The sequence below is a fragment of the Monodelphis domestica genome, chromosome 5 (assembly GCF_027887165.1).
Source record: "Monodelphis domestica isolate mMonDom1 chromosome 5, mMonDom1.pri, whole genome shotgun sequence".
Classification (NCBI taxonomy): domain Eukaryota; kingdom Metazoa; phylum Chordata; class Mammalia; order Didelphimorphia; family Didelphidae; genus Monodelphis; species Monodelphis domestica.
In genome coordinates this window covers 124,450,013-124,464,474 of record NC_077231.1, presented here as the reverse complement: position 1 = coordinate 124,464,474, position 14,462 = coordinate 124,450,013, and the positions used below count along the sequence as shown (strand labels likewise).

The 14,462-nt window shown below is 36.0% G+C and overlaps 1 protein-coding gene across 1 annotated transcript; it reads right to left on the bottom strand.

The window, feature by feature from the left end:
• Positions 1-317: 317 nt before the first annotated feature.
• On the bottom strand, positions 318-10,027 carry APOBEC1 (apolipoprotein B mRNA editing enzyme catalytic subunit 1). The gene is made up of 5 exons (NM_001032982.2): positions 9,975-10,027; positions 5,121-5,148; positions 2,151-2,545; positions 934-1,052; positions 318-498 (listed from the first exon to the last, which is right to left on the bottom strand). The coding sequence occupies exons 1-5, from the start codon at positions 9,988-9,990 to the stop codon at positions 349-351; spliced, it is 708 nt and encodes a 235-aa protein (NP_001028154.1). The 5' UTR covers positions 9,991-10,027; the 3' UTR covers positions 318-348.
• Positions 10,028-14,462: the final 4,435 nt, after the last annotated feature.

The window sequence follows — 14,462 nt, the reverse complement described above, 5'->3', positions numbered from 1 at the left end:
CCCAGTAGTATGAAATCCTTGAGGGCAGACACTATTTTACAATTTTTTTCTTTGTATCTCCTGTGTTTAATAGATGCTGTGTTAAGTTGAAATGAATTAAAAAGCAAGTAATAAGGAATGTTAGTTATCTCTCTATTTTTGCTCTGCTCCTTAAAGTGGGCCCCAGAAAGCATTCGATGTTATTATTTGTTTAAGAAATGAATCCAAATCTGCTGGGAGGAAAAAGTCTATGATATATTAGTTTACCATGTTTCTTGTATGTTCTCAATTCCCAATTCTTTGTCAAGCCCAAAAGATTATAACACTGTAGTCTGAGATAAGAACACAAAAGAAAAAAAAACATTTTATTCATCTCCAGGTCACAAATGGCTGGACCAGCCCTGTGGCTACAAGAACATTATATGGAATCTTTTGGTAATGGCAGTCTTGCAAATCAAGGCTGAAGAGCGCAAGCTGATTGGAATGACTCCCTGAAATCTTTAAACAAGGTGGAAGCCCCTGGAAGAGCAAAATAGAATAGACAAGAAATTAGGATCATATCATTATTACTGTTTAATTTTTGACATTTTAGCAATTATTTAATGTTTGATTTTTAATCTTTAATTTGTGTTAATTATCAGATAAGTCTATTAATGGTCATCTGTAAGATTACCTAACAAATCCACATACATGTACACCTACAAATATTGGGTATTATAGGAAGGAGTGAAGTATTTACTTACCCAATATGCTCTGCATCCTTTATCCATTTATTCCCAATAAAAAGTTGCCTTGTTCTACTCTCACCCCCCAAGACAAGTAAGCATATAAAACAATTAGGCTAAGGCTAATGAAATATTGAGTATCGTGAGTACCAAAAGCCCCAGAAAAGAGGCAAGAAATAAGGATGGTTATTTCCAGATGTTATTCCCTTGGCTATCTAAGATAACTCACTAAAATTATGCAGTGGAGTTCCAGGACATATAACATAATCCAAAGGTAGGGGTATTTGGGCCAGTAATCTTCTTCCCCTTGTGGATAGTCAACAAAATTTCTCCAACAGTAATGATACTCTGAGAAAATAGAAATTTTGGTTCAGTGATATTAACACCACAAAGCATCATATTTTTAGAAGTTTGCTGTTATACCTATCCTTCCAAGATAAAAACAAGAATGAATCTTAAAGTTGGATCCCAGGTATGGAAGACCTTTATTCTTCTTAAGTGACCATGACAGACTTTGAAGTTTGATTCCTAAGATATGTTCCCTCAGAAGCTCTGAAGCAGGAATTATTGTAGCTCATTCTTTATATTAACTGAAGGAATGATATCAAGACTATAACAGAAAAAGGAAAGGTAGGAGATATAATTCTGGGGCCTTCACATTTCCTTCTTGAAACCTATCAGTCTGGTTTTCCCTTAAGTCAATTTCTCCCCCAAAGGGTTAGGATAACCAATTCCTTCTGCCAGAGTGTGTGTATACCTAAAGTCTCCAAATTCCATCAGAAGGCTGGAGGTGACTCACATTTCAAAGTTCATTATAGTGTAACCTAAGACTGATAAGATTGTCAAAGACTTGATCCCAACAACTGGTTTCTAGCACAATCCCTGATTTCTAAAGATAAGGATCTTTGCAAGCATCTAGAATATATGGAGGCTGTGTTCTTGCATAAGAATTTAACCATTTATCACTTTGTTTTTATGGGAAAAAATGTAATTTCTTGACAACTGATTTCCATGCAGAGGTATGTTGGTAAATGTTTAACAACCAGCTCTCTGGGAAAAAAAATTCATAGATCACCCACTTTTAAGTTTCATATACATTTTAAAGATGATTTCCATCCCCTTCTTAAGCTTCAAAAATAAACAAACTGTACATCATTTTGATTTGTAGTGGATTTCTAAGGAATAAATGTTAACCCTAACATTTTATTAGCTGTTGTCAGCTGGGTTGAGCAGCCTTCACCACATCCCTACTTATAACAAATTTTGAAATGCAGTTCTTTTGTAAATTAGCAAAAAGCTAGCCTTCTCAACACCTATGGATAGTAGATAAGCAGATAACGATTATCTCATGATCTCGCCTTTAAACTAGAGATTCTCTGGTACCCCTTCCTTCTTTTCCAGGAAATGTACACCTTTAATTTCTCTTCAAGATCACAGTCTTCATACCTGAGTAGCTCATAATCTGGATAGTCACTCCAGAGTGGACAAGTTCCTTGAGTCCTTGACGATGCTGTTGATCCATGTGCCAATAAAGCCGAGAAATAAAAATGGCAAGAGTCACATTGGGGTAATGATCCAAAAACTTTCTTATGGCCTTGGAACACTCCCAGCAAGGGCTCCAAGAGAGGAACCAGGTAATGGAGCATCTAACAGAAGAGTTAAAATGTCTTTCTGCAGTGAATTTTTCCATGAAGTTGATTTCAGCATGTTGAGATGTATTTTGATTGGAGTGTCGCCAAATATTTTGATTACCCCATTTAATTTCATAGAGGAGACATGTCTCTTTACGGAGTTCTTGAGGGTTAAAGAAGGCCACAAATTCCCAGGGTTTGATCCTCCTCCTGAAATGTAGGAAACAGTCCTATGTTGGTATGGAATCTTTTAAAGGACATTAGAGGATTTTTTTTGGTTTTGTTTTTTGTCCTCCCTTCCATTTCTCAATTCTGAATCAAGACTACTTCAGGGAACTTTGCTTGTATTATATTATACAATTCTCTGGAAATTGTTACCTTCATTTTGTTTTTGTAAAGATTAGAACAAGTAGATCTTTCATTATGCCATTGGTCAACAGCTAGTTATTGCATAGAACAATGGGTGGTGGTGAGGGGAGGAGACAAATGAAAGAGTGAATACCACGGTCATGGAAAGCTTGGTGCCAAGGGACCCTCACTCATTAGAAAAATGCTTTTCACAGTATAGTGCCATTAGTCAAAATGAACTCTGAATATTTATGATTTCTATTTCTTCTCAGAAACAACCAGTTTAAAAAAAATCAAATGAAGCTCAACAACTGGTAAGACTTGTGAGGAAGTAGGTTGTTATGAAGAGATAAGAATAATGAAAAAAAAATCTCAGGCACATCTGGGTCTTGCCAGGACAAATACAGATAGCAGAAGAGAGTGCAGCTCTGAGAGGCTAGACTGCCCCAGACTGTGGTGCCAAGAGAAGCCAATGAACTGCAACTCCTGCTCCAGAGAAGTCAATAGCAATCTCTATAGCACTATTTGTGTCAAGAAGCCCAAACTTTAGTGTCAAAGTCTTCCAGCACCTTTCTATGAGAAAACTGTTGGGTACCTCTCTCCCTTTCCTGGGAAAAAAGACATTTTTGGGAAGTCAGGTGGCTTCTCAGCATGGCATCTAGAAAACACTGTAGAGATAGCTGCTGACATTTTTGGGGACAGAGGCAGACAGAAGTTGCCACATAAAGTGCAGTGACCTATCTCAACACAGCAGGTGCTTCTGTTACCTTCACCCATCTATACCTGGTCTAGATGACAACCTCCATTATGAGTCCCCAGACTTAATATATGCATACATATCCAATCTGAGTACATGCTAGGTGATATCACTTTGCTAAGGTGTTCAAACATAGGTTTCTGAGATATGTAGTCCAAAATTTTCTTTCAATGAATAAAAATTTCTTAGTCCCAACTATTGTCAAAGCACTAATGCTGAGAAAGATAATGGTGTCAGGGTCTGCATCTGCTGCAGTAAAGAGAAGTCAACAATGATCACTTCAGTATTCTTTAATCAGCACCTATCCCCAATTAACCCCTCTGACTCCCCAAAACAGAGGAAGAGGGGGCAAATCAGTCCATTCATGGAAAGCTACTAGGAAAATAGGATACAGCAGAAGTCTAGGAACAAAGTTGTAGAGATTGAAGTTGATCTCAGTCTGGAAAGTGTCCGTCTCTCAGTGTTGCTGAACGAGATGCCTGGCCTTCTCATAGCACTTCAGCCATTTCTGGCAATTCCTGTGTAGCTCTTTCTAGTCTCTCTGTAACAACCTCCCTTATAAGACTCCCCAAATATTTTATTTGTTTTATTCTTTATTTACTTTTTCTCTTTATTTTTTAAAAGTATTTTTCCATGATTGCATGATTCATGTTCTCTCTTCCCCCTTTTGCTTTCCCCTTCCCAGTGCAATTCCACTTCCCCAACTATTTTAAACTGCAAGCTTTGCAAATAACCCTGAGTAAACAGAACACATAGTGAATGATGTCATGTTGGGGAGCTCACACAGCTATCTGGAAGGTGTAGTCTGAAGAAAATTTCCTTTAGGGAGCATGGCTCTCTCTGCCTTAAGCATGAGAACAAATGTGAAAACATAACCCCTCACAAATGTTTGATTTGCTTGAACTCTGATACTTAGATTTCTATCTCTTGTATGTGGTCCCACCTCTAATCATTTTCTTTATTTACGGAGTTGGTTCTCTCAAGACCTTTTCAGGTTGTAAAGCCCCAGATTAGGTATCAGATTCTAACAGGTTTGAAGAGAGTAGAAGAATAGTCTTTTGATCCTTCCACATTATATCTTTGTTTAAACAAAGTCCTTTTAAAACTGAAAGCAATTTTCTCTTTGTAGCAATTTCAGCTTTAACACCCCCAGTATATCTCAAAGTTTCAATTCAGTGAAGAGTTTAGATAGTTCTGACTAGCATACAATGTAATCAGGGAATGAATGGTCTCACTGTGTCCCAATAGTTTTTACTTCTCTCATTCCTGAAATAGATAATTTGTTTCACCCATCATTAGATAATACTTTTTTTAGATATGTCTTCTCTGTAATTAGTGGGTTCTGTGCACCAGAAAGATGAAGAGAAAGTGGTACAAGATGAAGGAGCAAGGTACATAAATGGAAGACATGTCAAAATTAGTTCTGAAATGGTAAACATAATGAAAACAAGAACTAGAGTAAAAGAGAGATAGTAAAACTGATTGTTTAAAAAGAAGCCTAGAAGCCTAGAAACAGATTTCAATAGTAAAGAAAATGAATAAGCAGTATAAGAGAGGAGTCAATGACTAGAGAAAGAAGAATGATAGGAGTAGGAAAGACTGTGGAAAGGCTTTTGACTTTTGTGGCACTAGCTGTCCATTAGTCCTTAGTGGAACTGAATTAAATATTATTTTCCTCACCTTAGAGTGGCGTCTCCTACTGATGGACCTGTTGGCAAAAAGATAGAGTGTCATATGGGCCCTTAGGGAAATGAAGATATTGAGAACAGATTCTTTTTGTCATTCATTACTGATACCACTAATATTACAAAATAGAATTTGAACACATACATGCAGATGAATCAATTTGTCAGTTCCTTACTTATTTTCATTTGTTGTGATATTCATAATTTTGCATCTGGTATTCCGGGGAGGAATTTTACCAACTATGACCTAATGCAAAGGTTAGAGACATAACCAGGGCAGGCCATTGAAATTTAGAGGGTGCTGACAGGACTTATCCACCTTTAGGAGCATATGAACAATTGAGATTAGCACTTGGTAAGAATGAGTAATTAAAATAAGAAACTATCAGATGATGTGCTTTCTCCCTTTGTGGTCATACTTCTGACCTTGACTTTCCAGAATTCTATATTGGGTAGCAGTTATCCTAGCAGTGGTTTTGTGGTAAAGCAGGTTCTGATTTTGTCTTCTCAAATTGATTTGATAAGAGAAAACTTGAATGAACTAATACCCACCAGGAAAGGTAATATACATAGGAATTATAATGTTATATACAGAAAGACAATAAAATAAAAATTAAAATCATATGATATTAATGGTAAAGCTTGGACCCAGAGAAGAGTTGAGAAAGTGCACCTGTCTCCCTTCACTGCTTAGGTGGGTATGGAATTCTGCATATAATGGTTGAGGTTTTGGTTAGTTTTGCTTAACTGATTCTTTTCGAATCTTTGTCAGAATGGGAGGCTTTTTAGTTACGGGAAGGAGGAGGAACATATATGGAAATGAATATGATTAAAAAAAGAAATGTGCCCATTTGTAAAATTCTGATTTAAGGTTATGTTCCATTCTGCTTTTTTAGATGCCCAAAGGACTCTTAATGTCTCTGGCATGGGCAAATAAACCCAGACATGGATGCTACTCCCTGACACCAAGAGCAATTTCCGGTAATCTACTGTACCTCCTACTACTCTATAAGCATTTTTTTTTTCTTTTCTCTTTGCCATTTTTTCTATTTTGCCTTTTTCCCTACCCCCTTTCCTTTTGTTTCTGCCTCAGTTCCCTAGTGGCCAAACATTGCTTAAAAGTATTAAAATGATTAGAGAGAAAGTCTAGGGCAAAGAATTTTGGACTGAGGGCAGAGTCAGAAGACCTATTTTCTAGTTTTGGTTCATCTCTAGATGTCTGTAATGATCTTGGGAAAGACCCTTAACCCTTCTATGTCTTAGTATCCCTATCTTTAAAATGACAATGATATCTGACTTAGCTTTCTCATAATAACTTTTTTAAACCTTACTTTCTGTCTTTAAATTAATTCTAAGACAGATGAGTCTTAGGGGCTAGGCAATAGGGGTAAAATGACTTGCCCAGGGCTATACATCTGAATAGTATCTGAAGCCAGATTTGAACTCACATCATCCTGATGCCAGGCCTGATGCTGTATGCATTGTGCTCCCTAGCTGTTCCACCATAGATTTTTTTCATGGGGATAAAATCTGATAAATATTTAGAAAAATTATCTCACTATTATGTATTATTCATGCTTATTAATATGATTATCCCATGTTTCCATGTACAGGACTATAGTATATTCATGGGAACTTGGCTTTCACATAGAATTTTCTTTTTTCCACTTAAGAAGATATTTAATTCTTATCTGAGTCTCAAGACAATTGGAATACAAAGGGTGAAAATTGGATGAGTGTCCTAAAATAATAATGATGGAACTTACTTTCTTCAACAATGCTGGACACTTAGAAGATATTCTCATAAGAAATGCCTTGTACCTAAAAGATGACTAGGTAGAACAATAAATTATAAAACCTTTAACCCTTACTTATGTAGGGTATAAAGGCTAGATCCTCAATGAAATATCAGTTCCTTACTACAAAGCAATCAATTGTCTTTGAGTTTTCACCAAGTTACAATTCTTTCTTCAAAATAGCTATTTGAAATGCATTCCTTCCCATTATCTTAGTTTTAGAGCTATGGAATTTTAGATCTGAAATGTAATTCAGTGATCATCTAATCTAATCTCATTTTTTTACAGATAAGGGAAACTGAGGTTCAGAGAAGTTTAGTTATTTTCCCATTTGACATAAGTAGTTAATGGCAGAGCAGAGACTAGATTCCACATCTTTAGATTCCAACCCTCTTTCTACAATACTATAATTGCATTCCTAGAAAATTACGGTCCTCAAAACATCTTCTAACCTGTTTGTTATAACCTTGGGCCTAGATATATAAAGTATCTTTCAAAGAGAGGTAGTTTTTGTTTTTTGTTTTGCATATCAAGAAGACACCTTTCTAGATAAGTTTTCTGTTTGGGGTGGGAACAAAAATTCTTTAGTCTCTGACCTTCACTACTTACCTCACTCAGATAGATCATGGAATAGAGGTCTCTATAAGTAGGAATGAATCCTCCTATTTCTACATTAAAAACCTGAGACTACAAGAGGTGTCAGTCATGAAGCAATTATATTCTAGTTGCATCATAATTTAACAATTTCTTGCATGTCTCACTAGAATGCAGGATTCCCAAGTTTGAACTCTTAGGCAATTATGATAGCTTCTTACATGATCTCCCTACTTCCTATTTCTTTCTTTCAATCCATCTTCAGTTACAGAATCATAGACTGAATTTGGAAAGGACTGACTTAAGGGGCCATCTATTCCTATGCCTTTATTTTACAGATGATGAAACTGAGGTCCAGGAATGTTAAGTGACATGATCAATTTCATATAGCTTTCACATTACCAGAAGTGAGATTTTAATCTAAACCTTCTAAATTCAGTTTAGAAACTTTTTTTTTCTATTGGACAATGCTGCCTCAATCAGTCATGAAAAAGTTTCAAGTATAATATAAAGCAATATTCTAGTTGCTAACAAAGTGAAAAAGAAATCTTAACCCTTTCCTTAAGGATCTTGTAGTCATCTAGGGGTTGTAAGAGTTAGCAATAATAAAACAATTTCACAGGATAATTATATCATAAAGTTCTAAAATATTAGAGACAAATGAAGTAAAACATACTTAACTCTCATAACTTTATTTTCCATTTTTTATATTTTCTTTTTAATATATTTTTCTTATAATTTTAAATGTGAATGGATTAAACAATACAATAAAATGGGGGAAAAGTGACAGATTGGATAAGAAAACAAAACCTCACAATCTGCTGCTTACAAGAAAAATTTATTAAGGATGGATTGGAGTATAGAGAGAACGGAGGTGAGAAGACCCATAAGAATGTTGTAACAGTAATCCATTTGTGTGTTAATGATGACAATAGCAATAGAGATCAGGGAGATGCTGTGGAAAAGGAAATAACATGACCTAATAACTATATGTGAAAGGCCAGGGGAGACACAGGGTTGAAAGAAATCATAAACTCTTTTCTCAAGGAACTTGTAGTCATATAGGGGAATCAGACATAAGCAGGGAAAGCTATAATAAAAAATCAGATGTGATGATTACTCTAGAAAGCTTCAAGGGAAGCTAGGTACCCGGTAGATTGAAAGCCAGGCCTAGAGATGGGAGGTCCTAGGTTCAAATCTGATTTCAGACACTTCCTAGCTGTGTGACCCTGGGCAAGTCACTTTACCCCCTTTGCTTAGCCCTTACCATTTTTGCCTTGGAACCAATACACAGTATTCATTCTAAGATGGAAGGTAAGGGTTTAAAAAGAGAGAGAAAGAATACTCCAAAACATTAGAGATTAGTAGAGGAAAACATAAGCCTATGTTTCATAATTTTAAATGTGAATGGATTAAACAATCCAATAAAATAAAAAAGTATGACAGATTAGGTAAGAAAACTAAGCCCCAGAATCCATTGCTTAAGAGAGACATTAAAAAACAACAACTAATAATGAAGATCTGCTCAGAAAAAAAAGGCAGCTAGAGATAATGATGACACTGAGGCAGTATCATGATTTATCAGCAGGCTGTCCAATTTATTACTTTATTTTCCTAGATACAATCTCTCCAGGGCTTCCCATTGTTGAAAAATAAAGTAAAAAACAACCTAGAATTAGGGATTTCCATCATGTATCATCAACCTGCTTTGAGCTGTATGCCCTATTTATTACTTGCATATAAATTCATTACTCCAGCTAGACTAGTTCATTTGCTCTCTAACACATTCTCAGTTTTCATATCACATTTTTGCTTCTGCTATTCAGTTCTCCTTGAATGTGCCTCCCCCCCCCCCCAGTCAAGTTCTATTTATTCAAATTCTATCCATTCCTCAAGGCACAACCCAAGTTCTCTATTCTCATCTTAAGTAACCACTCCAGCCTTTGAACACTTGGAGTAAGTATCTATATAATTCATTAAGCAATTAATGTATTTTTGAGAGTTATTTTGTTATTATTTGAGCTATTATTTACATTTTTTATTCTCAGAGATTTATATATATATACATATATATACATATATATACATATATATGTATATATATATATATATATATATATATATATGCTCTGTCTCCCCTTTAAATTTGTTATGGGTAAGAGGTCATACCTATTTTTCTTTTTATCCCCTTATGAAAACTTGCACAAAGAAGGTACTCAGAAACATTTGTGGATTGGCTTTACTTACATTCATTTGTCCCATTTGTCCCAAGCCTGGTGCTCTTTGGAGAATAATAAATGTCAATGATATTGACAATAAACATCTTTATACCTAGAAAAATATACTTAACGAACATGCTCAGATGAAGCTTAAAAAGTGAACATGAAAACAGAATGCCAAAAAGTTCTTCCCTCCCTGCTCCCTATACAAGAGATGCTATAGCTGTGTCTGTGAATTACCTGTCTTAGAATTCATGGCTTCTTTTCACCGGAATCGTTTCTGGAGCTGTGAGCTGGGTCGACTGAACTGCCAGCAATATAGATGAACTTTGACTCTCTAGGAGTGCCCGGTGCCAACTTCCTAGATGAAGGAGGGTGACTCATCTAAACTCGGGCGGGGGGGGGGGGATCTGGGGTAATCAACTGAGACACAAATGAGGAAAGAAATTAGTAGTGGGGGCAGACATATCTTTTGGTTGAAAATATCATGATGCTCCCCCTCATAAATCACCCTTATGAATATTAGGGCTGCTGGCACTTGGATTTAATAACTTTCCTTTCCCCACTAAATACAGTTAAGGGTGGGTTTGTTCATCACCCTATATTGAACAGAATTATGAAAACTAAAACAAGGAACAAGGTTGGTTTCTATTTCTGACATCAGAATATCTTAAGGCATTTATATTTGTCAAGTTCATAGTGGTACAAAAGAAAAGAAAATCTCAACTTTTATCTAAAACTAATATTGTATTGTTTGCTGCTTTGGTCCTCAGGTATTGCTCATCCTATTTATTTCCTCATTCTTAAGATTTTATCCTTTGACCCCATGACAATACAGGGTAAGGGAGGGGCATTGCCAGAAGAACAACCAGAAGAACCTTGACCTTTGAGATGGATTATCAGTGTATATACTTTAGAGGTCTTGCTTCTCCTGCCCATAGATGAATTCAAGTGTGGGACTGTGTAGTATGCCTGCTTTGAATTTTTCATCTCCTGTGAATGACTAAATGCCACAGTACACATCTCCTTTCATTTTCTCTTTGACTTCTCCAGCTACATTCCTTCCCATTGCTACATGAAAAATATCTCGCCTATTCTCAGTGTACTTTTAAAACTATGCTTTCCCATCAAGATAAATCTAATGTTTGTGATTCAGTTGTATCATTTTCCAAGTAGCACTTAACAAAAAGGACTATGACTTAAGGGCAGTGATGTGGTTTGTATGGGAATTCTGGAAAATAGAATTCTTTGTTCCTGGTTGTGCGATTGGTTCAGATTTCACTCATCCATGACGATGCACCCAAACTTATAAGTTACCTAGCCACCTGGACAGACTTGCTAAGAACCAGAACCTCCTTCCTTTAGCCCCTGCCACCCAGGGGGTGATAATGAAATTGATATCCTAGCCAGGGTTTACAACAGATGTACCCTGGCTAGCCAGTGATCAGATCAATTCCATCTCAGCTTTACAGAAGCAGTGAGGGCCCAGACCGCAAGCCTTTTACTATTTGGTTACTTGACTTGGTCAAGGCCCAGTGCCTAAATTCCTCTATTCAACTTCAACTTCTTCCCTTCAATGAAGAAAATCAAATCAACATCTCCTTTGGGAGATTCAGGGCTCAGCTATTATTGCTTTTATTTGGGAATGGTATCATAAGCTACTCTCCTATCAACCTATCAGTCAATCAATAAACATTTATTAAGTACCCTCTATGTACCAGGCACTGTGCTAAGCCCTAGGGTTACAGAGAGAGGCAAAAGACAGTCTCTGACCTCAAGGGGCTCCCAATCAAATAGGGGAGATAATATGAAAATAAATATATAGTATACAAAGCAAATTAAATATAGACTAAATAGGGAAAAAAAGCTTTAATCACTGACTGCCTCAGTTTCTTCAATTATAAAATGGAGGCAACAACAGCACCTACCTTTCAGGATTCTGAGGATCAAATAAGGTGATATTCATAAAAAGAGTGCACAGGAATAAAACCTTTCCTCTTCTCTAAACCATTGTGATTCAGAATCAAAGACTGATTAGGCAAAATCTCCTTTCCTTGAGAGTGTCACTGCCACCCCTTTCATTGTTAGTGCTAGAACCCCTTTTAAAAAAATAAACAAATTGTTTCTTATATGAAATCCTTTCCTCTTACATTCTTTCAACTTCCTTGAAACACTGGAAACTTGATTCCCCTCAAAAGAATCAATCCCTTCTAGTACTAATTACACATTCTCTCTGGACCACAGTACACATGCTTCTGGCTCCTCTTTGATACACCTACCCATTCTCTCCATTACTCAGAAATCTTTCTTTCTTTGAGATTCATTTCATCCATATGCTGGAGGCTGTTATCTGATGGCCCTTCAGGTAGTCCCCCTCCTTTCTAAAAAAGATCACTGGTATATGGCTCACTGTTATGCTTTTGACTTCATGCCCTGCCCTCATTCTTGGAAATTTCAATATAAAACATCCTTGCATCCCATTTTATCAACCTCTTCCACTTTCAAGATCCATGTCTCCAGTGAGCTTCAACCATTCCTGGGATGGTGACGTTCCCAATCTCTTCATCACCCAGAAGTGTTCTACCTCCACTAACCAAAATTAGAGTTTTATAAGTTTTAGAAAATTTCTGTCTCACTCTAACTTTCATCTCTGCCTGTGACTCATCACTCCCAAATTTATTCTTCATTTTCACTACAATTCGAGTCACTCTCTTCTCTGCATTTCTAGTTCATTACTTCTTTTTTAGCTTCACTTTTCCCCTTTCTTAGTCTTGAAAACTCTAGTTAAAAGTTCAATCTGGCATCATTATTAGTCATTCAGCGTTCACTTCAAGTTTGTGGTATTGTCTTACCATCAAATCCTTTTCCCCCTCGTTAATGCTGCACATCCCCTTTCAGACCCTAATGCCAGATTCCATTACTTCTCTGACTTTTTTCTTATTAAGCATGCTGAATGTCCCTGAAAGAGGTATGTAACTGGGCAGCTAGGTAGCACAGTGGATAGAATGCTAGGGTGGGAGGATTTGGGTTGAAATCTGGCATCAGACATTTTCTGGCTGGGGGACCCCAGACAAGTCACTAACCCTAATTGCCTAGCCTTTGCCACTTTTCTTGGAATTTGTACTACTAAGACAGAATATAAGGGTTTAAAAAAATTCACACAATCATCCCAACTACCTCCCCTATGAAATTATGTGGATTGAAATTAAGTGTGATGGAGTGATTAAGTAGTTGATATTAGAATCAAGAAGATGTCTTCAAGTTCTGCTTCTGACTAGTACTAGTTTTATATTCATGGGCAAGTTTAGAATTGACTCAAAGTTACAAAATAAGGAAAAAGGGAGAAGAGATTTTTTTAAGGAAGAAAGAGTGGCTAAAGATGTCAAATGCAACAAAAATTTCAAGAAACATACAATCTGAGGAAAGGTCATTAGATTTAGCAATTAAGAAAGAAATCATTGGTAACTTTCAGGAGAGTTAATTCAGTTGTATAAGTAGTTTTAATTTGTTAGAAGCTGAGAAGTGAGTGGGAAGTAAGAAAATTAGACAATAAATGCAGATTGCTGTTTTCTTTTCTTTCTATTTAGAACTTTTACTGTGAAAGGAAAGCTATATGAAGATAATTTGAGAGGATGTCTAAGTCAAGTAAAAGTTTTTGAAGGATGTAGAGGTAGGCATACTTGTTGTTAACAGAGAAGGCGTTAATGGATAAAGAATATTGAAGAGTTGGAAGAGAAAGGGAATGCTTACTAATAGATTGATCAAAGAGGGGAAAATTCCAAAAGAGATGAGAATAAAGTAGATTAATGATAAAAACATAGTGACTGGTCTTGGTGAGAAGGACTATCTTGAGTCTAGAGGAGTGGATTATACAGTGGAAGATGATATTGGAGGACTTGAAGCATATAATTGGGAGGGAAATCTAGGAGGGAGTTCACTCTTAATGGTCTCAATTTTCTTGCTATAGCATGTATGATTTGATATTTAACATGAACTTAATTAAACTTTCCCCTTAAAAAAAGAAGTACAATTTTAAAAGGGTAAGTATGTATTAATTATATACTTTAAAGAAATAAAAAATACAAAAATAGAACTCTTATTTTATACTAAAGAAATCCAGTTATCTATTAAGAAAGAATTTATTTTACTTAATACTCATTTTAAACCTCCTGTTTCATATCAATTAACTTTAACAGTGGCAGGCTACCTGTCAAGAAACTCCCATAATACACTGATTAAAAAAAAGGAAGGAAATAGTACATTTTCAGCATTTCTAACTGTTCTCATGATTATATGCATAATTAAGAACACCCACCTTCTTGCAAAATTTGTTCATTTAAAGTTTGTTATCTTTCTCATCTTTATTCTCCATCTTACAAAAATCAGTTCATTTCCAAAAAAAAGAACAAAACTATTTTCCTTTGTTGTTAATGAAGGAGAGTGGGATGTTGTTAGGAAATCAACCCTGAATGTACAATTTATAAAATACTAGTTTATAACCTCTAACATAAAACCAGTAGTTAAACCAATCATTATCCGTATATTGATTCAGCTCCTGTGTCTTGCCCATATGGAGATCTGGGGACAAGCATGATAGAGAACATAGCCAGACCCTGATCATATTGGAGTAAGTTGAGGATAGGGGAGCACCTAAAAGGGAATTGAGCTTGAACATGAGGAAAGAGACTGGAAAAATGGTACTCTATTTACACCTTGTGTTTTTTACCT

Coding starts and splice junctions, on each gene's coding strand:
- APOBEC1 (NM_001032982.2), bottom strand. Junction 1,053..2,150: donor CCAGATTATGAGCTACTCAG/GTATGAAGACTG, acceptor CTATTTTCTCAG/AGTATCATTACTGTTGGAGA. Junction 499..933: donor AACTCCACTGCATAATTTTA/GTGAGTTATCTT, acceptor TTGCTCTTCCAG/GGGCTTCCACCTTGTTTAAA.